At 52.1% G+C, this 25,716-nt stretch overlaps 1 protein-coding gene across 3 annotated transcripts in view; it reads left to right on the plus strand.

The window, feature by feature from the left end:
• LOC109900476 (zinc finger protein 827) overlaps positions 1-25,716 on the plus strand; it is a 100,502-nt gene that overhangs the window by 22,927 nt on the left and 51,859 nt on the right. For 2 of the 3 annotated variants that reach the window (XM_031837889.1, XM_031837886.1), the window contains exons 2-4: positions 16,083-17,420; positions 21,985-22,160; positions 22,652-23,156. In XM_031837889.1, the coding sequence (XP_031693749.1) occupies positions 16,083-17,420; positions 21,985-22,160; positions 22,652-23,156 (2,019 nt within the window). The remainder of the gene's footprint in view (positions 1-16,082; positions 17,421-21,984; positions 22,161-22,651; positions 23,157-25,716) is intronic. The other variant, XM_031837888.1, reaches the window with a different exon arrangement.

A 25,716-nucleotide genomic window follows, 5' to 3' on the forward strand; every position in this document is an offset into this window, starting at 1 on the left:
CTAAATTGATTTTATTGATGTATTATATTAAGTTAAAATAAGTGTTCATTCAGTGTTGTTGTAATTGTCATTATTACAAATACATTTGTTAAAAAAAAAAAATGTGGCCCTCCAATAATCGGCATCGGCGTTGAAAAATCATAATCGGTCGACCTCTCCTAGAGACTATATCTCTCTCATCATTACTTAATGCCTAGGTTTACCTCCAATGTACTCACATCCTACCTTACCTTTGGTTGTACACTATGCCTTGAATCTATGCTATCGTGCCCAGAAACCTGCTCCTTTTACTCTCTGTTCCGAACGTGCTAGACGGCCAGTTCGTATAGCATTTAGCCGTACCCTTATCCTACTTGTCATATGTTCCTCTGGTGATGTAGAGGTTGATTCAGGTCCTGCAGTGCCTAGCTCCACTACCACTCCCTAGGTGCTCTCATTTGTTGACTTCTGTAACCGTAAAAGCCTTGGTTTCATTCATGTTAACATTAGAAGCCTACTCCCTAAGTTTGTTTTACTCACTGCTTTAGCACACTCTGCCATCCCGGAAGTCTTAGCCGTGTCTGAATCCTGGCTTAGGAAAATCACCAAAAACCCTGAAATCTCCATTGCTAACTATAAAACTTTCTGCCAAGATAGAACTGCCAAAGGGGGCGGTGTTGCAATCTACTGCAAAGATAGCCTGCAGAGTTCTGTATTACTATCCAAGTCTGTACCTAAACATTTTGAGTTTCTACTTCTAAAAATTCACCTTTCCAGAAACAAGTCTCTCACTGTTGCCGCTTGCTATAGACCTCCTTCTGCCCCCAGCTGTGCCCTCGATACCATATGTGAATTGATTGGCCACATCTATCTTCTGAGCTCATGCTATTAGGTGAACTAAACTGGGACATGCTTAACACCCCGGCCATCCTACAATCCAAGCTTGATGCCCTCAATCTCACACAAATTATCAATGAACCTACCAGGTACAACTCCAAATGCGTACACACGGGCACCCTCCTAGATGTCATCCTAACTACCTCGCCCTCCAAATACACCTCAGCTGTTTTCAATCAAGATCTCAGCGATCACTGCCTCATTGCCTGCATCCGAAATGGGTCTGCGACCAAACGACCACCCCTCATCACTGTCAAACGCTCCCTAAAACACTTCTGTGAGCAGGCCTTTCTAATCGACCTGGCCGGGATATCCTGGAATGACATTGACCTCATCCCATCAGTAGATGATGCCTGGCTATTCTTTAAAAGTGCCTTCCTCACCATCTTAAATAAGCATGCCCCATCCAAAAAATGTAGAACTAGGAATAGATATTGTCCTTGGTTCACTCCAGACCTGTCTGCCCTTGACCAGCACAAAAACTTCATGTGGCGTTCTGCATTAGAATCGAATAGCCCCTGTGATATGCAACTTTTCAGGGAAGTTAGGAACAAATATACACAGGCAGTTAGGAAAGCTAAGGCTAGCTTTTTCAAACAGAAATTTGCATCCTGTAGTACCAACTCAAAAAACTTCTGGGACACTGTAAAGCCCATGGAGAATAAGAGCACCTCCTCCCAGCTGCCCACTGCTCTGAGGCTAGGAAACACTGTCACCACCGATAAATCCACTTTAATTGAGAATTTCAATAAGCATTTCTCTACGGCTGGCCATGCTTTCCACCTGGCTACCACTACCCCGGTCAACTGCCAGGCACCCTCCACAACAATCCGCCAAAGCCCCACCTTTTCTCCTTCACCCAAATCCAGATAGCGGATGTTATGAAAGAGCTGCAAAATCTGGACCCTCTCTTTCTAAAATTATCTGCCGAAATTGTTGCAACCCCTATTACTAGCCTGTTCAACCTCTCTTTCGTATCGTCTGAGATTCCCAAAGATTGGAAAGCTGCCACGGTCATCCCCCTCTTCAAAGGGGGTGACACTCTAGACCCAAACTGCTACAGACCTATATCTATCCTACCCTTTCTTTCTAAGGTCTTTGAAAGCCAAGTTAACAAACAGATTACCGACCATTTCAAATCCCACCGTACCTTCTCCGCTATGCAATCTGGTTTCAGAGCTAGTCATGGGTGCACCTCAGCCACGCTCAAGATTCTAAACGACATCATAACCGCCATCGTTAAGAGACATTACTGTGCAGCCGTATTCATCGACCTGGCCAAGGCTTTCGACTCTGTCAATCACCACATACATATTGGCAGATTCAACAGCCTTGGTTACTCAAATGATTGCCTCGCCTGGTTTACCAACTACATCACAGTTCAGTGTGTCAAATCGGAGGGCCTGTTGTCCAGATCTCTGGCAGTCTCTATGGGGGTGCCACAGGGTTCATTTCTCAGGCCGACTCTCTTCTCTGTATACATCAATGATGTTGCTTTTGCTGCTGGTGATTCTCTGATCCACCTCTACGCAGACGACACCATTCTGTATACTTCTGGCCCCTCTTTGGACACTGTGTTAACTAACCTCCAGACGAGCTTCAATGCCATACAACTCTCCTTCCGTAGCCTCCAACTGCTCTTAAATGCAAGTAAAACTAAATGCATGCTATTCAACCGATCACTGCCCACACCTGCTCGCCCGTCCAGCATCACTACTCTGGACGTCTCTGACTTAGAATACATGGACAACTACAAATACCTAGGTGTCTGGTTAGACTGTAAATTCTCCTTCCAGACTCACATTAAGAATCTCCAATCCAAAATGAAATCTAGAATCGGCTTCCAAATCGCATCAAAGCATCCTTCACTCATGCTGCCAAACATACCCTCGTAAAACTGACCATCCTACCGATCCTCGACTTCGGCGAGCACACACACTGTACGAGCGCACACACTGTATACACACACACACACACACACACACACACACACACACACACACACACACACACACACACACACACACACACACACACACACACACACACAGCACTGAATCACACGGTTGTGTGTGTAGTGAGTGCTAACAGACCCGGACTGCTGAGTACCCTGCAGCTGTTTGTCTCAACATGCAAGTCATCCCCGCCATTACACCGCTAAATGGTTCTATTTCACACTGAGCACGGCAAACATACAGATGCTCTCTGCCTTTCTCTCTCTCTCTGCCTCTCTCTCTCGCTGCCTCCCTCTCTCTCTCTCTCGCTGCCTCTCTCTCTCTCTCGCTGCCTCTCTCTCTCTCTCGCTGCCTCTTTCTCTCACTGCCTCGCTGCCTCTTTCTCTCACTGCCTCGCTGCCTCTTTCTCTCTCTCGCTCTCTCTCTGCCTCTCGCTTGCTCTCTCTCTCTGCCTCTCGTTTGCTTTCTCTCTCTCTGCCTCTCGCTTGCTTTCTCTCTCTCTGCCTCTCGCTCTGCCTCGCTCTCGTTCCCCCTCTCTCTCTTTCTCTCTCTCTGCCTCTCTCTTGTTTTCTCTCTCTCTGCCTCTCTCTTGTTTTCTCTCTCTCTGCCTCTCTTGTTTTCTCTCTCTCTGCCTCTCGCTTGTTTTCTCTCTCTCTGCCTCTCGCTTGTTTTCTCTCTCTCTGCCTCTCGCTCGCTCGCTCTCTCGCTCTCTGCCTCTCGCTCGCGCTCTCTGCCTCTCGCTCGCGCTCTCTGCCTCTCGCTCGCGCTCTCTGCCTCTCGCTCTGCCTCGCTCTCGCTCCCCTCTCTCTTTCTCTCTCTCTGCCTCTCGCTTGTTTTCTCTCTCTCTGCCTCTCGCTTGTTTTCTCTCTCTCTGCCTCTCGCTCGCCCTCTCGCTCGCCTCTTGCTCGCGCTCTCTGCCTCTCGCTCTGCCTCTCGCTCGCTCTGCCTCTCGCTCGCTCTGCCCCTCGCTCGCTCGCTCTGCCCCTCGCTCGCTCTCTCTCTGCCTCTCGCTCGCTCTCTGCCTCTCGCTCTCTCTCTCCCGCTCGCTCGCTCTCTCTCTCTGCCTCTCGCTCGCTCTCTCTCTCTGCCTCTCGCTCGCTCTCTCTCTCTGCCTCTCGCTCGCTCTCTCTCTGCCTCTCGATCGCTCTCTCTCTCTGCCTCTCGCTCGCTCTCTCTCTCTGCCTCTCGCTCTGCCTCGCTCTCGTTCCCCCTCTCTCTCTTTCTCTCTCTCTGCCTCTCTCTTGTTTTCTCTCTCTCTGCCTCTCTCTTGTTTTCTCTCTCTCTGCCTCTCTCTTGTTTTCTCTCTCTCTGCCTCTCTCTTGTTTTCTCTCTCTCTGCCTCTCGCTTGTTTTCTCTCTCTCTGCCTCTCGCTCGCTCGCTCTCTCGCTCGCTCGCTCTCTCGCTCTCTGCCTCTCGCTCGCGCTCTCTGCCTCTCGCTCGCGCTCTCTGCCTCTCGCTCTGCCTCGCTCTCGCTCCCCTCTCTCTCTTTCTCTCTCTCTGCCTCTCGCTTGTTTTCTCTCTCTCTGCCTCTCGCTCGCCCTCTCGCTCGCCTCTTGCTCGCGCTCTCTGCCTCTCGCTCTGCCTCTCGCTCGCTCTGCCTCTCGCTCGCTCTGCCCCTCGCTCGCGCTCTCTGCCGCTCGCTCTCTCTCTGCCTCTCGCTCGCTCTCTCTCTCCCGCTCGCTCTCTCTCTCTGCCTCTCGCTCGCTCTCTCTCTCTCTCTCTGCCTCTCGCTCGCTCTCTCTCTCTCTCTGCCTCTCGCTCGCTCTCTCTCTCTCTCTGCCTCTCGCTCGCTCTCTCTCTGCCTCTCGATCGCTCTCTCTCTCTGCCTCTCGCTTGCTCTCTCTCTCTGCCTCTCGCTCGCTCTCTCTCTCTCTCTGCCTCTCGCTCGCTCTCTCTCTCTCTGCCTCTCTCTCTCTCTCTGCCTCTCGCTCGCTCTCTCTCTGCCTCTCGCTCTGCTCTCTCTGCTCTCGCTCGCTCTCTCTCTCTGCCTCTCGCTCGCTCTCTCTCTGCCTCTCGCTCGCTCTCTCTGCCTCTCGCTCGCTCTCTCTCTCTGCCTCTCGCTCGCTCTCTCTCTGCCTCTCGCTCGCTCGCTCTCTCTGCCTCTCGCTCGCTCGCTCTCTCTGCCTCTCGCTCGCTCGCTCTCTCTGCCTCTCGCTCGCTCTCTCTGCCTCTCGCTCGCTCTCTCTCTGCCTCTCGCTCGCTCTCTCTGCCTCTCGCTCGCTCGCTCTCTCTGCCTCTCGCTCGCTCGCTCTCTCTGCCTCTCGCTCGCTCTCTCTGCCTCTCGCTCGCTCTCTCTGCCTCTCGCTCGCTCTCTCTCTCTGCCTCTCGCTCGCTCTCTCTCTCTGCCTCTCGCTCGCTCTCTCTCTCTCTGCCTCTCGCTCGCGCTCTCTCTCTCTGCCTCTCGCTCGCGCTCTCTCTCTCTCTCTCTGCCTCTCGCTCGCTCTCTCTCTCTCGCCTCTCGCTCGCTCTCTCTCTCTGCCTCTCGCTCGCTCTCTCTCTCTGCCTCTCGCTCGCTCTCTCTCTCTGCCTCTCGCTCGCTCTCTCTCTCTCTGCCTCTCGCTCGCTCTCTCGCTCTCTCTGCTCTCGCTCGCTCTCTCTGCCTCTCGCTCGCTCTCTCTCCCTCTCTGCCTCTCGCTCTGTCTCTGCCTCCGCTCGCTCTGTCTCTGCCTCCGCTCGCTCTGTCTCTGCCTCTCGCTCGCTCTGCCTCTCGCTCGCTCTGCCTCTCGCTCGCTCTGTCTCTGCCTCGCTCTGTCTCTGCCTCTCGCTCGCGCTCTCTCTCTCTCTCTCTCTGCCTCTCTCTCTCTCTCTCTCTGCCTCTCGCTCTCTCTCTCTCTCTCTCTCTGCCTCTCGCTCGCTCTCTCTCTCTGCCTCTCGCTCGCTCTCTCTCTCTGCCTCTCGCTCGCGCTCTCTCTCTCTCTCTGCCTCTCGCTCGCGCTCTCTCTCTCTCTCTGCTCTCGCTCGCGCTCTCTCTCTCTCTCTGCCTCTCGCTCGCGCTCTCTCTCTCTGCCTCTCGCTCGCGCTCTCTCTCTCTGCCTCTCGCTCGCGCTCTCTCTCTCTGCCTCTCGCTCGCGCTCTCTCTCTCTCTCTGCCTCTCGCTCGCGCTCTCTCTCTCTCTCTGCCTCTCGCTCGCGCTCTCTCTCTCTCTCTGCCTCTCGCTCGCTCTCTCTCTCTGCCTCTCGCTCGCTCTCTCTCTCTGCCTCTCGCTCGCTCTCTCTCTCTCTGCCTCTCGCTCGCTCTCTCTCTCTCTGCCTCTCGCTCGCTCTCTCTCTCTCTGCCTCTCGCTCGCTCTCTCTCTCTCTGCCTCTCGCTCGCTCTCTCTCTCTCTGCCTCTCGCTCGCTCGCTCTCTCTCTCTCTGCCTCTCGCTCGCTCTCTCTCTCTCTGCCTCTCTCTCTCTCTCTCTCTGCCTCTCGCTCTCTCTCTCTCTCTCTCTCTGCCTCTCTCTGCCTCTCGCTCGCTTCTCTCTCTGCCTCTCGCTCGCTCTCTCTCTCTCTGCCTCTCGCTCGCGCTCTCTCTCTCTCTCTGCCTCTCGCTCGCGCTCTCTCTCTCTCTCTGCCTCTCGCTCGCGCTCTCTCTCTCTCTCTGCCTCTCGCTCGCGCTCTCTCTCTCTCTCTGCCTCTCGCTCGCGCTCTCTCTCTCTCTCTGCCTCTCGCTCGCGCTCTCTCTCTCTCTCTGCCTCTCGCTCGCTCTCTCTCTCTGCCTCTCGCTCGCTCTCTCTCTCTGCCTCTCGCTCGCTCTCTCTCTCTCTGCCTCTCGCTCGCTCTCTCTCTCTCTGCCTCTCGCTCGCTCTCTCTCTCTCGCTCGCTCTCTCTCTCTCTGCCTCTCGCTCGCTCTCTCTCTCTCTGCCTCTCGCTCGCTCTCTCTCTCTGCCTCTCGCTCGCTCTCTCTCTCTGCCTCTCGCTCGCTCTCTCTCTCTCTGCCTCTCGCTCGCTCTCTCTCTCTGCCTCTCGCTCCTCTCGCTCGCTCTCTCTCTCTCTGCCTCTCGCTCGCTCTCTATCTCTCTGCCTCTCGCTCGCTCTCTCTCTCTCTGCCTCTCGCTCGCTCTCTCTCTCTCTGCCTCTCGCTCGCTCTCTCTCTCTCTGCCTCTCGCTCGCTCTCTCTCTCTCTGCCTCTCGCTCGCTCTCTCTCTCTCTGCCTCTCGCTCGCTCTCTCTCTCTCTGCCTCTCGCTCGCTCTCTCTCTCTCTGCCTCTCGCTCGCTCTCTCTCTCTGCCTCTCGCTCGCGCTCTCTCTCTGCCTCTCGCTCGCTCTCTCTCTGCCTCTCGCTCGCTCTCTCTCTCTGCCTCTCGCTCGCTCTCTCTCTCTGCCTCTCGCTCGCTCTCTCTCTCTGCCTCTCGCTCGCTCTCTCTCTCTCTGCCTCTCGCTCGCTCTCTCTCTCTCGCTCGCTCTCTCTCTCTCTGCCTCTCGCTCGCTCTCTCTCTCTCTGCCTCTCGCTCGCTCTCTCTCTCTGCCTCTCGCTCGCTCTCTCTCTCTCTGCCTCTCGCTCGCTCTCTCTCTCTCTGCCTCTCGCTCGCTCTCTCTCTCTCTGCCTCTCGCTCGCTCTCTCTCTCTCTGCCTCTCGCTCGCTCTCTCTCTCTCTGCCTCTCGCTCGCTCTCTCTGCCTCTCGCTCGCTCTCTCTCCCTCTCTGCCTCTCGCTCGCTCTGCCTCCGCTCGCTCTGTCTCTGCCTCCGCTCGCTCTGTCTCTGCCTCCGCTCGCTCTGTCTCTGCCTCTCGCTCGCTCTCTCTGCCTCTCGCTCGCTCTGTCTCTGCCTCTCGCTCGCTCTGTCTCTGCCTCTCGCTCTCTCTCTCTTCTCTCTCTCTGCCTCTTTCTCTCTCTCTCTGCCTCTCGCTCTCTCTCTCTCTGCCTCTCGCTCTCTCTCTCTCTCTCTGCCTCTCGCTCACTCTCTCTCCCGCTCTGCCTCTCGCTCGCTCTGCCTCCACTCGCTCTCTCTCTGCCGCTCTCTCTCTCTCTGCCGCTCGCTCTCTCTCTGCCTCTCGCTCGCTCTGCCTCCGCTCGCTCTGTCTCTGCCTCCGCTCGCTCTGTCTCTGCCTCCGCTCGCTCTCTCTCTGCCGCTCGCTCTCTCTCTGCCGCTCGCTCGCTCTCTCTCTCTCTGCCGCTCGCTCGCTCTCTCTCTCTGCCGCTCGCTCGCTCTCTCTCTCTCTGCCGCTCGCTCGCGCTCTCTCTCTCTGCCTCTCGCTCGCTCTCTCGCTCTCTCTGCCTCTCGCTCGCTCTCTCTGCCTCTCGCTCGCTCTGCCTCCGCTCGCTCTGCCTCCGCTCGCTCTACCTCCGCTCGCTCTGTCTCTGCCTCTCGCTCGCTCTGTCTCTGCCTCTCGCTCGCTCTGCCTCTCGCTCGCTCTGTCTCTGCCTCTCGCTCGCTCTGTCTCTGCCTCTCGCTCGCTCGCGCGCTCTCTCTCTCTCTCTCTCTCTCTGCCTCTCTCTCTCTCTCTCTCTCTCTGCCTCTCTCTCTCGCTCTCTCTCTCTCTCTCTCTGCCTCTCGCTCTCTCTCTCTCTCTCTCTCTGCCGCTCGCTCGCTCTCTGCCGCTCGCTCGCTCTCTGCGCTCGCTCTCTGCCGCTCGCTCGCTCTCTCTCTCTCTGCCGCTCGCTCGCTCTGTCTGCCTCTGCTTCTTTCTCTGCCTCTCTGCTTCTTTCTCTGCCTCTCTGCTTCTTTCTCTGCCTCTCTGCTTCTTTCTCTGCCTCTCTGCTTCCTTCTCTGCCTCTCTGCTTCCTTCTCTGCCTCTCTGCTTCCTTCTCTGCCTCTCTGCCTCTCTGCTTCCTTCTCTGCCTCTCTGCTTCTTTCTCTGCTTCTTTCTCGGCCTCTCTGCTTCTTTCTCTGCCTCTCTGCTTCTTTCTCTGCCTCTCTGCTTCTTTCGCTCCCTCTCTACCTCGCTCCCTCTCTACCTCGCTCTGTCTGCCTCTGCTTCTTTCTCTGCCTCTCTGCTTCTTTCTCTGCCTCTCTGCTTCTTTCTCTGCCTCTCTGCTTCCTTCTCTGCCTCTCTGCTTCCTTCTCTGCCTCTCTTCCTCTCTGCTTCCTTCTCTGCCTCTCTGCTTCCTTCTCTGCCTCTCTTCCTCTCTGCTTCCTTCTCTGCCTCTCTGCTTCCTTCTCTGCCTCTCTTCCTCTCTGCTTCCTTCTCTGCCTCTCTGCTTCTTTCTCTGCCTCTCTGCTTCTTTCTCTGCCTCTCTGCTTCTTTCTCTGCCTCTCTGCTTCTTTCTCTGCCTCTCTGCTTCTTTCTCTGCCTCTCTGCTTCGCTCCCTCTCTACCTCGCTCTGTCTCTCTCTGCTTCTCCTCGCTGCCTCATAGCAGCCCCATCAGTCTCATTCAGTCAGGGGCATTTTATGCTTTAGCTTCCCCAATTCTTGGACTGTAGGGTGTGTGTGTCAAATCAAATTTTATTTCACATGCTTTGTAAACAACAGGTGTAGACTAACAATGAAATGTGTACTTACGGACCCTTCCCAACAATGCAGAGAGGGAAAAAAGAAGCGATAATAACACGAGGAGTAAATACACAATGAGTAACGATAACTTTTTAGAGCCTTCCTCTGACACTGCCTGCTATAGAGGTCCTGGATGGCAGGAAGCTTAGCCCCAGTGATGTACTGGGCTGTACGTACTACCCTCTGCAGTTTCTTGCTGTCGGATGCCAAGCAGTTGCCATAGCAAGCAGTGATGCAACCAGTCAAGATGCTCTCTTTGGTGCAGCTGTAGAACATTTTGAGGATCTGTGGGCCCATGCCAAATCTTTTCAGGCTCTTGAGGGGAACCAGGCGTTGTCGTGCCGTCTACACGACTGTGTTTTTGCATGTGGACCATGATAACTCCAAAGGAACATGAAGCTGTCGACCTGCTCCACTAAAGCCCTGTGGATGGGGGCATTTCCTGTTTCTCTCTCCCTGGCTCACTGTACTCATTGTACCCCCCCCCCCCCCCCCACCACTGTACTGTAGACTGCCCCCCCCACCACTGTACTGTAGACTGCCCCCCCCCCCATCACTGTACTGTAGACTGCCTCCCCCCCATCACTGTACTGTAGACTGCCTCCCCCCCACCACTGTACTGTAAAGACTGTGTGTGTGTGTCCCCACCATTGTACTGTAGAGACTGCCCCCCCACCACTGTACTGTAGAGACTGCCCCCCCCCCCTGCCACCACCACTGTACTGTAGAGACTGCCCCCACCACCACCAACACTGTACTGTAGAGACTGCCCCCACCACTGTACTGTGGAGACTGCCCCCCCCCTGCCACCACCACTGTACTGTAGAGACTGCCCCCACCACCACTGTACTGTAGACTGCCCCCCCTTCCACCACCACCACTGTACTGTAAAGACTGTGCATTTCCCCTCACCACCACTGTATTGTGGACTGTGTGTCCCCCCCACTACCACTGTACTGTAAAGACTGTGTGTGTGTGTCCCCACCATTATACTGTAGAGACTGCCCCCCCACCACTGTACTGTAGAGACTGCCCCCCCCTGCCACCACCACTGTACTGTAGACTGCCCCCACCACCACCACTGTACTGTAGACTGCCCCCCCCTTCCACCACCACCACTGTACTGTAAAGACTGTGCGTGTCCCCTCACCACCACTGTATTGTGGACTGTGTCCCCCCACCACCACCACTGTACTGTAGAGACTGTGTGTGTCCCCCCACCACCACTGTACTGTAGAGACTGTGTGTGTGTCCCCCACCACCACTGTACTGTAGAGACTGTGTGTGTGTCCCCCACCACCACTGTACTGTAGAGACTGTGTGTGTGTGTCCCACCACCACTGTACTGTAGAGACTGTGTGTGTCCCCCCCACCACCACTGTACTGTAGAGACTGTGTGTGTGTGTCCCACCACCACTGTACTGTAGAGACTGTGTGTGTCCCCACCACCACTGTACTGTAGAGACTGTGTGTGTCCCCCCCACCACCACTGTACTGTAGACTGCCCCCCCTTCCACCACCACCACTGTACTGTAAAGACTGTGCGTGTCCCCTCACCACCACTGTATTGTGGACTGTGTCCCCCCCCCACCACCACTGTACTGTAAAGACTGTGTGTGTGTGTCCCCACCATTGTACTGTAGAGACTGCCCCCCCACCACTGTACTGTAGAGACTGCCCCCCCCTGCCACCACCACTGTACTGTAGACTGCCCCCACCACCACCACCACCACTGTACTGTAGACTGCCCCCCCTTCCACCACCACTGTACTGTAAAGACTGTGCGTGTCCCCTCACCACCACTGTATTGTGGACTGTGTCCCCCCCCCCACCACCACTGTACTGTAAAGACTGTGTGTGTGTCCCCACCACCACTGTACTGTAGAGACTGTGTGTGTGTCCCCCACCACCACTGTACTGTAGAGGCTGTGTGTGTCCCCCCCACCACCACTGTACTGTAGAGACTGTGTGTGTCCCCCCCACCACCACTGTACTGTAGAGACTGTGTGTGTCCCCCCCACCACCACTGTACTGTAGAGACTGTGTGTCCCCCCCCACCACCACTGTACTGTAGAGACTGTGTGTGTCCCCCCACCACCACTGTACTGTAGAGACTGTGTGTGTCCCCCCCACCACCACTGTACTGTAGACTGTATCACACCCCCTCACCACCACCACTGTACTGTAGACTGTATCACCCCCCCCCCCCCCCCCCCCCTCACCGCCACCACTGTACTGTAGACTGTATCACCCCCCCTACCACCACCACTGTACTGTAGACTGTATCACCCCCCCCACCACCACTCTACTGTAGACTGTATCACCCCCCACCACCACCACCACTGTACTGTAGACTGTATCACCCCCCCACCACCACCACTGTACTGTAGAGACTGTATCACCCCCACCACCACCACCACTGTACTGTAGAGACTGTATCACCCCCCCCACCACCACCACTGTACTGTAGAGACTGTATCACCACCACCACTGTACTGTAGAGACTGTATCACCACCACTACCACCACCACCACTGTACTGTAGAGACTGTATCACCACCACCACCACCACTGTACTGTAGAGACTGTATCACCTCCCCACCACCACCACTGTACTGTAGAGCCTGTATCACCACCACCACTGTACTGTAGAGACTGTATCACCGCCACCACCACCGCCACCACCACTGTACTTACTATAGAGACTGTATCACCTCCCCACCACCACCACTGTACTGTAGAGCCTGTATCACCACCACCACTGTACTGTAGAGACTGTATCACCGCCACCACCACCGCCACCACCACTGTACTTACTATAGAGACTGTATCATCACCACCACCACTGTACTGCAGAGACTGTGTGTCCCCCCCCCACCACCACTGTACTGTAGAGACTGTGTGTGTGTCCCCCACCACCACTGTACTGTAGAGGCTGTGTGTGTCCCCCCCACCACCACTGTACTGTAGAGTCTGTGTGTGTCCCCCCCACCACCACTGTACTGTAGAGACTGTGTGTGTCCCCACCACCACTGTACTGTAGAGACTGTGTGTGTCCCTCCCACCACCACTGTACTGTAGAGACTGTGTGTGTGTCCCCCACCACCACTGTACTGTAGAGGCTGTGTGTGTCCCCCCCACCACCACTGTACTGTAGAGACTGTGTGTGTCCCCCCACCACCACTGTACTGTAGAGACTGTGTGTGTCCCCCCCACCACCACTGTACTGTAGAGACTGTGTGTGTCCCCCCCACCACCACTGTACTGTAGAGACTGTGTGTGTCCCCCCCCACCACCACTGTACTGTAGAGACTGTGCGTGTCCCCCCACCACCACTGTACTGTAGAGACTGTGTGTGTCCCCCCCCACCACCACTGTACTGTAGACTGTATCACCCCCCCCCCCTCACCGCCACCACTGTACTGTAGACTGTATCACCCCCCCCCTACCACCACCACTGTACTGTAGACTGTATCACCCCCCCCACCACCACTCTACTGTAGACTGTATCACCCCCCACCACCACTGTACTGTAGACTGTATCACCCCCACCACCACCACCACTGTACTGTAGAGACTGTATCACCCCCCCCCCCCCCCCCCCCCCCCCCACCACCACCACTGTACTGTAGAGACTGTATCACCACCACTACCACCACCACCACTGTACTGTAGAGACTGTATCACCACCACCACTGTACTGTAGAGACTGTATCACCACCACCACTGTACTGTAGAGACTGTATCACCTCCCCACCACCACCACTGTACTGTAGAGACTGTATCACCACCACCACTGTACTGTAGAGACTTTATCACCGCCACCACCACCGCCACCACCACTGTACTTACTATAGAGACTGTATCATCACCACCACCACTGTACTGCAGAGACTATCACCCCCCACCACTGTACTGTAGAGACTGTATCACCCCCCCTACCACCACTGTACTGTAGAGACTCAGCTATGGGAGGGGAAAGAGGGGTTTATGTTGTTTTTAATCATATCCTTGGCTGTACAGTAATATGTAGTAGTGGACTAGTACAATGTGTGTGTGTACAGTCTAGTGTGTGTGTGTGTGCGTGCACGCTGAGTCCCAGACAAAGCCCCCCCTCCCCTCGTAGCCTGGGTCAGAGATATGACCTTGTGAAATGTCAGCCCGCCCACGGGGTGGCCCTGCCTGTGTCTCTCACTCACACACACACACACACACACACACACACACACACACACACACACGGTGGTCCTGCCTGTGTCACACAGCCATGGCGACGGGGTGCGGCAGAGGCAGCATTGTAGCGTTATGGCTAGCCTAGCGTCTTGAGGTGTAGTGTTGCGTGGAGGAGTCTCGGGACCTCAACACTAAACCCAGGAAGGAGAGAGAGAAAGGCAGGGGGAGAGTTAGCGAAAGAGAGGGGGAGGGCAGCAAAGGGCAAGAGAGATTAAGGGAGAGAGGTAGAAGGAGATGTCGATAGAGGGAGGGAAAGGGGGGGATAGTTCAAATTCACCCCCCCTCAACCCACTGTGTACTCCTGAGACTTTAGGTCAGCAATCTAGCCATTTCCCACTAACGACATTACAGCCATTAGGGCCTGGCTGCTTTCTTTCTGTAGCATGTCACATGGACGCGGGTCATGCCTCGCATACTTCGCCCCTCTGGCCCGGCTCAGGTGACTAAAAGCTTTCAGTGGGAGTGAACGGCAGCCATGGAAAAACAGTAGGTCTTAGACCTGCTGACATTCTCTCTCACGCGCTCGCTCCCTTTCTCCCGCTCTCTATTTCTCTCTCTCTCCCTTTCCTCGCTTAATGTCGTCTTAGGAAATGTGAAGGAAGAGGTGAAGGAAGACACACACACAGTGCATAGAAACACACGCAAAGGGTGCACACACACACACACATCATAAACTGTGTAAACAAAGAGGGGTCAGGTCTCTGGTTGTAAGGTGTAGTGTCCTGACTCCTGTAAATGTTCAGTGTCTTATTTTCCCTGCCCTGGCCTCTACCACGGTGTGTGTGTGTCCTGACTCCTGTGTGTGTGAGATGGAGTGTGTACTAGCGTCCCTGCGTGGTGGGTAGATTTGTAGCGGTGCATGTACGCTTGGTCAGAGCGGTCGGGCCACGGTTGCGGTCACCTCTCTGGCCCATAGTCGGTGACGACCAGACCAGATGTGAGCTGACTCTAATGAACCCTGCGGGTGGGGTTGCTGAGGCAACCGCTTTCCCCTCTGCCTGTAAACAGAGAAGCAACCCACCAGTGTTCTTAGACGGGGTCGCCAAGGTGAAGACTAGCCTTGATGTGTGTGAGCGAGAGGGAGAGAGAAGAGAGCTCAAATGACGTGCGTGCCTGCCTGCGTGCGTGCGTGCCTGCCTGCGTGCCTGCGCGCCTGCCTGCGTGCCTGCCTGCCTGCCTGCGTGCATGCCTGCCTGCCTGTGTGCCTGCCTGCGTGCGTGCCTGCCTGCCTGCGTGCGTGTGTGCGGAGAGGAGAGATTGTGTCTCAGTGTATGAGTGTCATGGCTTCTCTTGACCTTTTTTTTGTTATTCTCGCTCTGTTTTCTTCGGTTGATGCTCAATGGGTTTATTTTTTGTTGAACCCTCTACTGTCCCCCCCCCTCCTCCCAGTACAGTAAAGTTTTGACATTTTCTTTGCCCAGGCTTGTTGCTTTCTGACATCTTCTTATGGAAAGGGGTTAATATGTTTCAGGAATACTCACTTTCTTTTGTTCGCCCTTGTCTGGCAAGCTGTAATGTTTTGCTTATGAATATTGATACACCAAGTGTATATTAATGACCCTGGGTGACCTTAACCCTATCCTTATTGGCTCCCTGGTGGTATCTGCATCCTCATGAATATTAAACAGGCTCTGTAACCTCCATTACCCTAATCTTTGCTGTCTAGCCTCCCGGAAGGTCCTGTTGTCATGGTAACCCCGTTACTAAACTCCTTGGGAGAAAAAAAAATTGACCCTGGGAAAAAAATATATGTTGAAAATAAAGGATTGAAAAATCATTCAAGTTATTTTATCGAAAGTTGCTGGTGATTCTCAGTGCTGAGAGAAAGGCTTGAGGAAAGCTGGTGGATTTTGTTGCATTAAAGCTCCTTGGTTTTTCGGTGTTATTATGATTTTCTTCAGTCATTGCCAAGGCAGTGAGTTACCCCTTGCTGAGAGCGCCGAAGTCTATTTGGTATTTTGAATAGGCTGTTCCCTTTGTACTTAGCTGGTAAATAGAATTCAGAGTGCTCACTTGTGATAAGGAGGCGTCAGAATGTGTGTATAGTGTAGTAGTCTGGCTCACTTTGTAATCCAGGGTACAGGTGACTGCTGACTTGTTGAATTACAACGTCAATCCTCAAATCAAGGCTGTTCATCTCAATGCCTCCTAGATTATCATTTAAGGATGAGCTCTCAAACCTTTATCATTTTTTGCCAGTAGTTTTGAAATTGGTTCTCAAGAGCCTAAAGTGTTCCCTGTTTTTTTGTGTGTACTACGTCATCATTTGGTATGATATGCAACGTCCTGCAATTTTGTAAAAAAATAAGTAATCCTACTATATGTTACACATTTCTTGTGCTTAAGATCCTGGAGTTTATCTTTAATGACAAAATCCAGTCCTTTCCTGGGCAATGTTCATTGGGGAAAACTGTAGTAAAACATTGTGCAACAGAAAAAGCTAAAACAAGTGTTTTCATATTGGATAAGTTCAGGTAGCACCTCCCCGTTTCCCTCCGTTTATTATCCAATGAACGTGACCCTGGTTTGTCCTCAGCTCTAATCATGATGATCCCTTCCTCCTCTCTCTTCCTCTCACCATACGTCTCTTCTTCTTCTCTCCTGTAGATGTGGACAGCGTCGAGGAGAGTGGGCCCGACGGGGGCTGCTGTCCCGTGGAGGACGACGGCGGCGTTGGCGGGGGTGGCTGGTACGGGAACGCCTCCGACACGCGCTCCGAGTCGTCGTACAGCGGTGACATCCATGACGACCATGAGCTGTTCCTCCCCGGGGGCTCCTCCCCCACCCCCTCCCCAGACCGACCTCCGGAACACCCCGACACCTCGACCGAGAGCTCCCTGGGGGGCTGCCCTACGCCTGTCCACAACCACCACCACCGGGCCTCCCTTGAACTCCTGAGCCTAGGGGTGGACGGAGGGGTGTTCTCTGCCCAAGATACCCTTTCCTCCGTGGTATCCTCGCTCTATGGAGAGGCTGCCTCCGAGGCCCTGGGGAAACCCCTGAGTAGTAACCTGCGGCGCCTCCTAGAGGCTGGGTCGTTGAAGCTGGATGGGGAACTTCTGGGGAGAGTGAGAGGAGGGGGAGGAGAGTCGCCCCCTATAGGCTTAGCTCCAGCCCTGACCCTTTCCCCCTCCTCCCATCATGCTCAGCAGCTAAGTGCCCTCGCCCGAAAACTGGCGGCCAATAACAACAACAACAACAGCGGAGGCTCCGCCTCAGCCTCGCCTGCCTCTGTTGCCATGTCGACCACTGCCATCAAGCAGGAGCCCTGCGACCCCTTCGCCTCGGTGGTAGCCCCGAGCAACGGCGCTGGCTTCGTGTGGGTGGGAGTGGCAGGTGACGGGAAGTGGCCCCCGGCGGGTTGCTCCGCCTCCAGCGGCGGGTCCAGCCTATCACCGGACTCGGCCATCCAGAAGCTGAAAGCGGCAGCCAACGCGGTTTTACAGGACAAGAATGCCACCATAGTGGCCTCGTCTACTTCCTCTTCATCATCCTCCTGCTCTACCGTACCCACCCTGGGAGGAGGGAACCGGGGAGGAACAGACGACTCGGTACGCTTCGATGCCTTCACCTCCCCCTTCAGCCCTCAGTCGGCCAGCTCCACGCTAGCCGCCCTGTCCAAGAAGGTGAGCGAGCGCTCCCAGACCACCTCCACCCCCTCATCATCAGACCACCAACACCAACCCTCCACCGGCTCCTCCTTCCTCTCCCTGGTCTCTATGACTTCCTCGGCTGCGCTCCTCAAGGAGGTGGCAGCCCGGGCGGCAGGGAACCTCCTTGCTGATAAGATGGAGGCCACAGCAGGAGGAGGGGCCATCCAGGAGGACATCAAGCCCCTGCTGGACAGGAACCAGAAGGCAGGGACCCCCACAGGGCCCCAGAGTGCCATGGACCTGCTGCTGCCCTCCACCCCTAAGGGAAGGGCCAAACCCAGCAGCCAAGCAGGTAGGCCAATCTACCCTGACCCTACACAATTTCTTCCTGAGGTGGCATTTGTTGTCTAAAAGCCTTATGGTGAGTTTTTGGATTTACAGTAGTAAGCTACATTCTGTTTTGTTTTGCAGTTTGGTAAATGTAATAGTGAGTTTATCAAGATATTATGTCGGCTACATTTTGTCGTCGTGACAAGGTTCGGAACATTGGAACGTTGTTAAGAACACTGGACCATTTGTATAAACCTTGTGACAAACAAAGTGCCGCTATCCATCAATCCCAGAAGGTGTTGTTTCTCTAGCAAGGTTTTCTACAACAATGAACCGTTGTGGAAGACCTTCCCAGGTTGAACACAACAACAACAGCAGATTTTTTTTTATGCATTTCAATCAGTTATTTCACCTTGCATTTTTCAAGGTTGTTTGTCGGTACTAGTTCATTTCCCCTTTCACATCCTGAACTGTCCTCAGATATTAAATCCTCTTCAGCTTTTCAACTTGTTTGGAAACTGTCGTTGACAGATATTCTCCAAGCTTTTGCTTATTATATGGAATTAAAGCTGGTCTCTAAGCAAATGTTCTAACGTTGAATCCCTTTATATTACACTTTAAGGACATACACATTTGATTTACTGTATTACGGATGCCCCACTTCACACAAAAAAATATTTTATTTATTTATAAGAAATTATTTAAAACTATTATTTTTGACAAATTGCATGATTCGCGTCAAAGTGGTAGGGATTCGGTTCAATCGCGGTGAATTGAATCATGCGAATCAATAATAATTTGTGAACAGGGGACAGTAAAATAAAAAATGTAGAAACCTTCCTTTTGCCTATAAAACTTGTTTTGTAGATACTTGAATAAGTTGATTTCGGAAGCTAGCCAGTAGTCAGCTTGCAGTGAACTCTTCTAAGCTGAGATAAATGACTAAACTAGAATATGAACATTTCCTGAAGAAAATGTGTGAAAATCATTCAGTCTTTTTGTTCTGTATCTACGGACGTGACCCAGTCGTTCAGTCTTTTTGTTCTGTATCTATGGTCGTGACCCAGTCGTTCACTCTTTTTGTTCTGTATCTATGGTCGTGACCCAGTCGTTCAGTCTTTTTGTTCTGTATCAATGCACAGTCGTTCAGTCTAAATGTTCCATTGTCATACTGGCTGGCAACGTTCTTATCCCTTGCTTGCTAGCTAGCCAACTACGGCTAACTTTACAGTCACGTCGGTGACAGAAAGCCCAACAGTGGCTGCATTTGTTTAAGCTGTTTTCTAGTGACATTTATTTGGATGCTTATGTAACACTGAGCTAACGAGGCATGATTTCGCCTGGCATAGAATATGTGCTCTCTAGTCAGGACACGGTTGTTCAGAGGAGCTAGACAACAACACAGCTAACACAATCACTTCATCCTGAAGCTGGAAAGACTAGCACACTAGCTACACTTTTCGTTTTACCGTTTTTCAATTGGCTTTTCTTTGTATACATCCATAAAAATGATGCCAGCTGATTAATGACTTGGCTGAGAAATGCTGCCTGCCTCTCTCTCTCGTCTCGACCCCTACACGTTCATTACTATGGGACAGTTGGAGATCGAATTTGAATATTGAAACAATGTTGCAAATTTCGGTGAGACAGTAAGGTTTATAAAAATGTCTGCTGTTGAAAACTAAATGTTAGTCTAGAAGAAATGTGAGTTAATGTCTAGATGCTTTTTGTAGTGGAGATCAAGTTTATAACTTCCCTTCCTGGGCTGATGACAGTGGATTGATCAGTCAGATGGAACAGACTAAATAGGCATTTTAACGTCATAGATTTAGCTGGTGGTACCTTCTGGAATCGACACCGACTGGAATGCGCTTTTAACCAATCAGCATTCAGGGTTAGACCCACCCGTTGTATAATTTGTAGGGTACCCTGACTGGGACTCAAAACCTGGTCCCTGTGACTCTCATTATAAAATGGCTAAAATCTCTTGGTGAGGTTTCTAGGTTTGTATTTATTTTATTCATGTATTTTTTTTTTAATTGCTCGCTCGCCCCACTTTTGATAAAGAGAGAGAATCCCCTTCCCCGTCTGGCCTGAGTCTGGGAAAAGGTCTGTGGGCCTGGCAGGATGTCCAACCCAGACTATTTGCGCTCAGCTCTTCGGTGTGTGCTCTCAGCACAGTAGGAACCGAGAGTCCATATCCGTGTCTGTTCTGCAGATTCTTCTGGCTCCATCAAACTCCCTTTACCAGTCACCTCTGTACAGACTGGTGGAGGTTGGAGCCAGAGGAGTCTGCAGTCAGGGCCTTCTCCTCTGTCCTCAGATCAGCATTCAGCAGACTCCCAGCCAAACACAATCCCATCAGTTTACACTGGGCAGGTCCAGAACAGACTATGGGATGCGTACAGTACTACACAGAGCCATGACTACATGGAACTCTATTCCACATCAGGTAACTGACACAAGCTGTAGAATCAGATTTAAAAAAAATCTAAACTTTATAGAACAGCAGGGACTGTGAAGAGACACACACCGGTACAGACACATGAATACACATGCTAACTCACGCACTCTGCACACTTAATGGCTTGTGGACACACTTAATGGCTTGTGAAATGTAATGTCATGTAATATTTATAATTGTATATAACTGCCTTAATGTTGCTGGACCCCAAGAAGAGTAGCTAACGGGGCTCCTTAATAAATACAATACACACACACACACACACAACTCTCTCCTCTCTCAAAATGAGCAGCCTTTAGGGAGAACAGTAGAGTGTGTTCCAGGGTAGATGGATGGGCACTTTTGAAGGATTGTGTCGTAACCCTTAAGCCAAATCTAAAATGGCTGGATCAAATTGACTTGAGACGGATGAGAGGGAGAGAGGCAGTCAATGCAATATTCTGTGATCTGCATGTTAAAAAGGGTTGTCGGTGGTAACCTGCAGCCATCAAGGTCGCGGTGGAATGCTGTACAAATGCAGTTACTTGTCTGCTGGCCAGACAGAAAAACATGCCCTTGGTTATTGATTGGTTTGTTTTATTGCAGTTGGCTGGTCTGGTATGACATTGTTACACATTTAGCCTATATTTAGTGTTACATAAATCCATGTAATTCTACATAGTTTAGACATTTCTTGATAATTGATCTTGATTGCCCTGGAGAGAGAGAGAGAGAATCTGCTATCTGACGTACTGACCAGTTGAACGCCGTTCCATCTTTTTTCGTTCTCCTCCACCTCTTCCCCTACATCCTCCAATGAGCAAGGAGTCCACGGTTATCTTCTCTCCTCTCTCTCCTCCTCCCCCTCTCCCTCCTCCCCCTCTCTTCTCTCACTCGCTCCAGTCGGTTGGGCCGCAGATGGCGGTTTATTGTTGCAAATAGGCAGTCTCGAGGTTTTACACCCGGGGTCAATGAATGGCTGAGCGCGGTAATTTCACCAAACACTGATTACCAGATGTTTTCCAAGGAACAGGAGGAGAATACTTATGAAGCCATCGATGACAGGCCCGTGGTGAATTTGTAATGCAATCATGCCGGGTCCTAATAAGCCCAATTAAACGGCGTAATAGAGGCCGGAAATGAAGCCAACAACAATAATCGAGATAATAAAACCTTGAGTTTGACTTATTTTGTTCACAGACGCACATCAGGCTTTGTTGAGCGTTCTCAGCTTGAGGTGTCTAGAGGTTGCGTCTCACCTAGTAGAGGTGTGGGAATAGTGACAAAGTCAGTAACCTTAGAGAGGCTCCATAGTCCGTAACTCCTCTCTGGTATGGAAGAAATGGACTAGTGATTGGGGGGGGATCGATAGTTGCATATCGCAATATTATTTTTGGACGATATTGTATGGATTTGTTTAAAAACAATCCAGGTAGTGTTAGCTAGCGCTAGTCGGCTGTACCTGCGCCATAACTAACGTATTTCTGATCCTATAGCTTGTTCTTCATCTAGGGAGCCAAGATGTTTTCAGTACTTTTATTTTCCTGACTGATCAAGACTCGTGCTCTCATGGCTCTCTCTCTCGTCTCTCTGCAGCAGACATATGGTGAGCAATAGGTTTGGAACATCAAATCGCAATAAAACTGCAGTATATGGAATCGCAATACATATAGAATGGTGAGAATCGTAATGCACATTGTATCGGCACTTTAGTATCGTGATAATATCGTGTGGTGAAGTCCCAAGCAATTCCCAGCTTGAGAAATGGACCTGTTCCAATACTTCAGAAATGTATCCCTCACCTTCCTAGCTTCCTTCTTTTCTTCCTTGAAGTAATCACAGATCTGACATGGGCTAGATTGGGGAAAGCTATAAAGTGGAAACCTTACTTACACCTTACCGGTCACTTATAGATCGGATAGGTGCACTGACATCAAGCAAACGAGGAAGGAATGAATGATGCATTGCTTAAGTATTTGTTCAGGGGACTGTATGCACTAAATGACTTGTATTTTTACTGAGCTGCCGTTCTCAGCCAGGTATCCCTTGGTAAATTATTATTCTGACCTCACTGGAACTCCCTGGTTAAATAAAGGTGAAATAAATAAATGTCTCATCCCCTCTTTTTCCTCTCCTCTCCCAGGTTCCCCGGGGGAGGACGGAGGGAAGCCATTCCAGTGTCCGGTGTGTGGCCTGGTCATCAAGAGGAAGAGCTACTGGAAGAGACACATGGTGATCCACACCGGCCTGAAGAGTCACCAGTGCCCCCTGTGCCCCTTCCGCTGCGCCCGCAAAGACAATCTCAAGTCCCACATGAAGGTGAGATGATGGGAGCCTGTGATGCCTCCTTTGACCTTTGACCTGTAACCTTGTCGTGTTATCCATCCCCTGAGGTCGTAATTGTGGAAGTGGTGCTAATGCTACTAATTGCTCAAAGGACGGGAGGTGTAAGCTCTAGTCAAAGTCACCTCTAGTGTAGCGGGGTAACGTGCCTCAAATGATACTGTAGTTAGTAGACCAAAGCTAGAGAGGGTTTTAACAAGAACGAGAAGCTCCAGATGTTGAGGGAATCCTTACTGTTTTACGCTCTTATTTAATCTCTTTTACTCATTTTATTTCAATTATTTATTTGCATAGGGACAGATTCAATTAGCCTGAAACATTGACACACGTTGAATGGAATGCATTACTCCATTGTAGCGTAGGAACATTTTCAGTGTCTTGTCCTCAAATGAGCATAATTGCTTTGAATGTTGTTGCCGTAACAATGCGGAGGTACCCCCACCACTCATCCTATCCCTGTATCCCAGGTCCACCAGCATCAGGACCGGGGCGAGACGTTCCAGTGCGAACTTTGCCCTTTCACCTCCTCGCGCCACTTCAGCCTCAAGCTCCACATGCGCTGCCACCAGCACTTCCCCCGCTCCGGGTCCTCCGACGGGGTCAAGGTCAAGGAAGAGGCCACCACGGACACGGAGGGCGAGGGGTCACTCCTGGGCGATTTCAACCCCGGGGAATCCCCTCTCCAGTCGGACGCAGGGAACCAGAGCTCCCCTGGAGTCTCCAACCACCACGTCTATATAAAAGAAGAGCCCCAGGAGAGGGAGCTGTCGGTGCTGTCGCCCTTCACCCTTTGCAGGGACAGGGAGCGGGAGCGGCCTGGTAGCAGTGGCAACTCCCTGGACCTCTCTATGGGGGGAGTCGGCTTGGGGGTGGGGGTGCGGTCCAGTCCTGGTGGAGGTCCAACGGCAGCGTCCCTCTTCAGCCCGGACATCACCACCAAGACAGCCACCGACCTGCTCATGAAGCTCTCAGGTAACCATGGCAGCAACTCCCGTCAATAACAACACTCACTAACGGCCAAGTGTTAGACTGGTGGGCAACTTTTGATGGCCATTTCAGGACTTTTGAGCGTCTTAGCATATTTCTTAGGGTTTCGTCATGAATGTCAATGAACGTCAACTCATTAATCCAATAACCCCAACACTCCGCTTTGTCTCTCCAATAACCTCATCAACAACAAACACGCTATCGTTAGCCAGAATAACGCTAGGTATTATATCAGGTTTGTTGAGATGCATTCCACAGTGTTGTGACGATGGCAAAGGATCAGTTACTTTGAGACAATGGCTGAAGATTGATGGGGGAAGGTGTGCCCGGGGTTGGGTGCCAAGGTCGGGGTTGAGGCTGCCACTCTAACTCCTAATGCCAGCTAATTAGATTGAGATCTCCTGAACGAGGGATGCGGAAGGAGGTGAGGGAAAAGGGATGGGGGAGGAGGGGGGTAGAAAACCCTCGGAACATTAGATTAATTAAAAATGTATGCATAATTCATAAATTAAGAAGAATTCATAATTTGAAATGATTAGCGCCCTTAACTTCTGCTCCGTGACCCTGGCTAGGATGCGCCGTGCGATGTGCGTCGCGGAGGGACTGGACAGGTTTAGTTAACCCCTCCCCCTCCAGTTCGGCTCCGCACCGGTGCCCCCCGGGTGCCAGTCGCACTTCAAAACCCAGACTTTGCAATCAAGCCAGGAAAGTCCCAGAGGAGATGGAGCCAAGATGGCTTCTTCTCTCACAATGTCAGCCCAGTGTAGAGTGGCGGACGGGCGGCGGACATCTTAGTTCAAGGGCGGCGTCATTCATGCAGTACCGGAGGTAATTTGAAGGATGGGAGGACACACTTTTTTGTTTTTAAGGAGCGGATAGTAGTGGACTTGAGTGATGTTAGAGATAACGATGATGTTTAAATAGAATACTGGTCCTTTTGATTACTGAGGGCTTTCATGATCATCTCTGAGCGCGGTTGGTAAAGAAGAGAAGGGGGGGGTTTGGCCCAAAGCTTTACTCAGATCTTTTGCTGGGCCGTACAGCAGACAGGGAGGGTAGAGAGGAGGAGAAAGGGAGGGGGGGGGGTAAAGCTTCTTCTCAGGGGAACCTCGGGACTCTTTCTTTTGACCTCCCTGCCAAGAGCGATTGAGTGTGTACATGCGGCAGCTCATCTCCTGATTTACCACTGCTGTCACAGTGCCTGTCTCAATCCCACAAGGGCTGTAAAAGAGAGAGGGGGGAGGGGTGGAGGATGGAGAGAGAGGCTGGGAGAGGGGACGGGAGAGGGGTTGAAGGGCTGTAAGAGAGAAAGAGGTGTAGGATGGAGAGAAGGGCTATGGGAGAGGGGTGTAGGATGGAGAGAAGGGCTATAAGAGAGGGAGAGGGGTGTAGGATGGAGAGAAGGGCTGTGAGAGAGGGAGAGAGGTGCAGGATGGACAGAAGGGCTGTAAGAGAGAAATAGGTGTAGGATGGACAGAAGGGCTAAAGAGAGGGAGAGGGGTGTAGGATGGAGAGAAGGGCTGTAAGAGAGGGAGAGGGGTGTAGGATGGAGAGAAGGGCTATAAGAGAGGGAGAGGGGTGTAGGATGGACAGAAGGGCTGTAAGAGAGAAAGGGGTATAGGATGGACAGAAGGGCTGTAAGAGAGGGAGAGGGGTGTAGGATGGACAGAAGGGCTATAAGAGAGGGAGAGGGGTGTAGGATGGAGAGAAGGGCTTTAAGAGAGGGAGAGAGGTGTAGGATGGACAGAAGGGCTGTAAGAGAGAAAGGGGTATAGGATGGACAGAAGGGCTGTAAGAGAGGGAGAGGGGTGTAGGATGGACAGAAGGGCTATAAGAGAGGGAGAGGGGTGTAGGATGGAGAGAAGGGCTTTAAGAGAGGGAGAGGGGTGTAGGATGGACAGAAGGGCTGTAAGAGAGAGAGGTGTAGGATGGACAGAAGGGCTGTAAGAGAGAGAGAGGTGTAGGATGGACAGAAGGGCTGTAAGAGAGAGAGAGAGGTGTAGGGGGGGGATAAAAAGACAGAGAGGGAGAGATCATAGCCTTGCTATTGAGGGAGGCCGACGTAGGCAGACCTGGCTCTCAAGAGAAGACAGGCTATGTGCTCACTGCCCCCAAACTGAGGTGGAAACTGAGCTGCACTCTCTAACCTCCTGTCAAATAAATGACCATATTAGAGATACATATTTCCCTCCGATTACACAGATCCACAAAGAATTTGAAAATGAATCAAATCTTGATAAACTCATATCTACTGGGTGAAATACCACAGTGTGCCATTACAGCAACAAGATTTGTGACCTGTTGCCACACGAAAAAGGCAACCAGTGAAGAACAAACACCATTGTAAATCCACCCATATTTATGTTTATTTACATTCCCTTTAGGACTTCTACTATTTCCACATCGTTACAACACTGCATATAGACATAATATGACATTTGAAATGTATTTTATTATTATAAATGTTTGTATTTCACTTTTGTATATTATCTACTTCACTTGCTTTGGCAATGTTAACCTATGTTTCTCATGCCAATAAGCCCCT

This window comes from Oncorhynchus kisutch, linkage group LG12 (assembly GCF_002021735.2).
Source record: "Oncorhynchus kisutch isolate 150728-3 linkage group LG12, Okis_V2, whole genome shotgun sequence".
Classification (NCBI taxonomy): domain Eukaryota; kingdom Metazoa; phylum Chordata; class Actinopteri; order Salmoniformes; family Salmonidae; genus Oncorhynchus; species Oncorhynchus kisutch.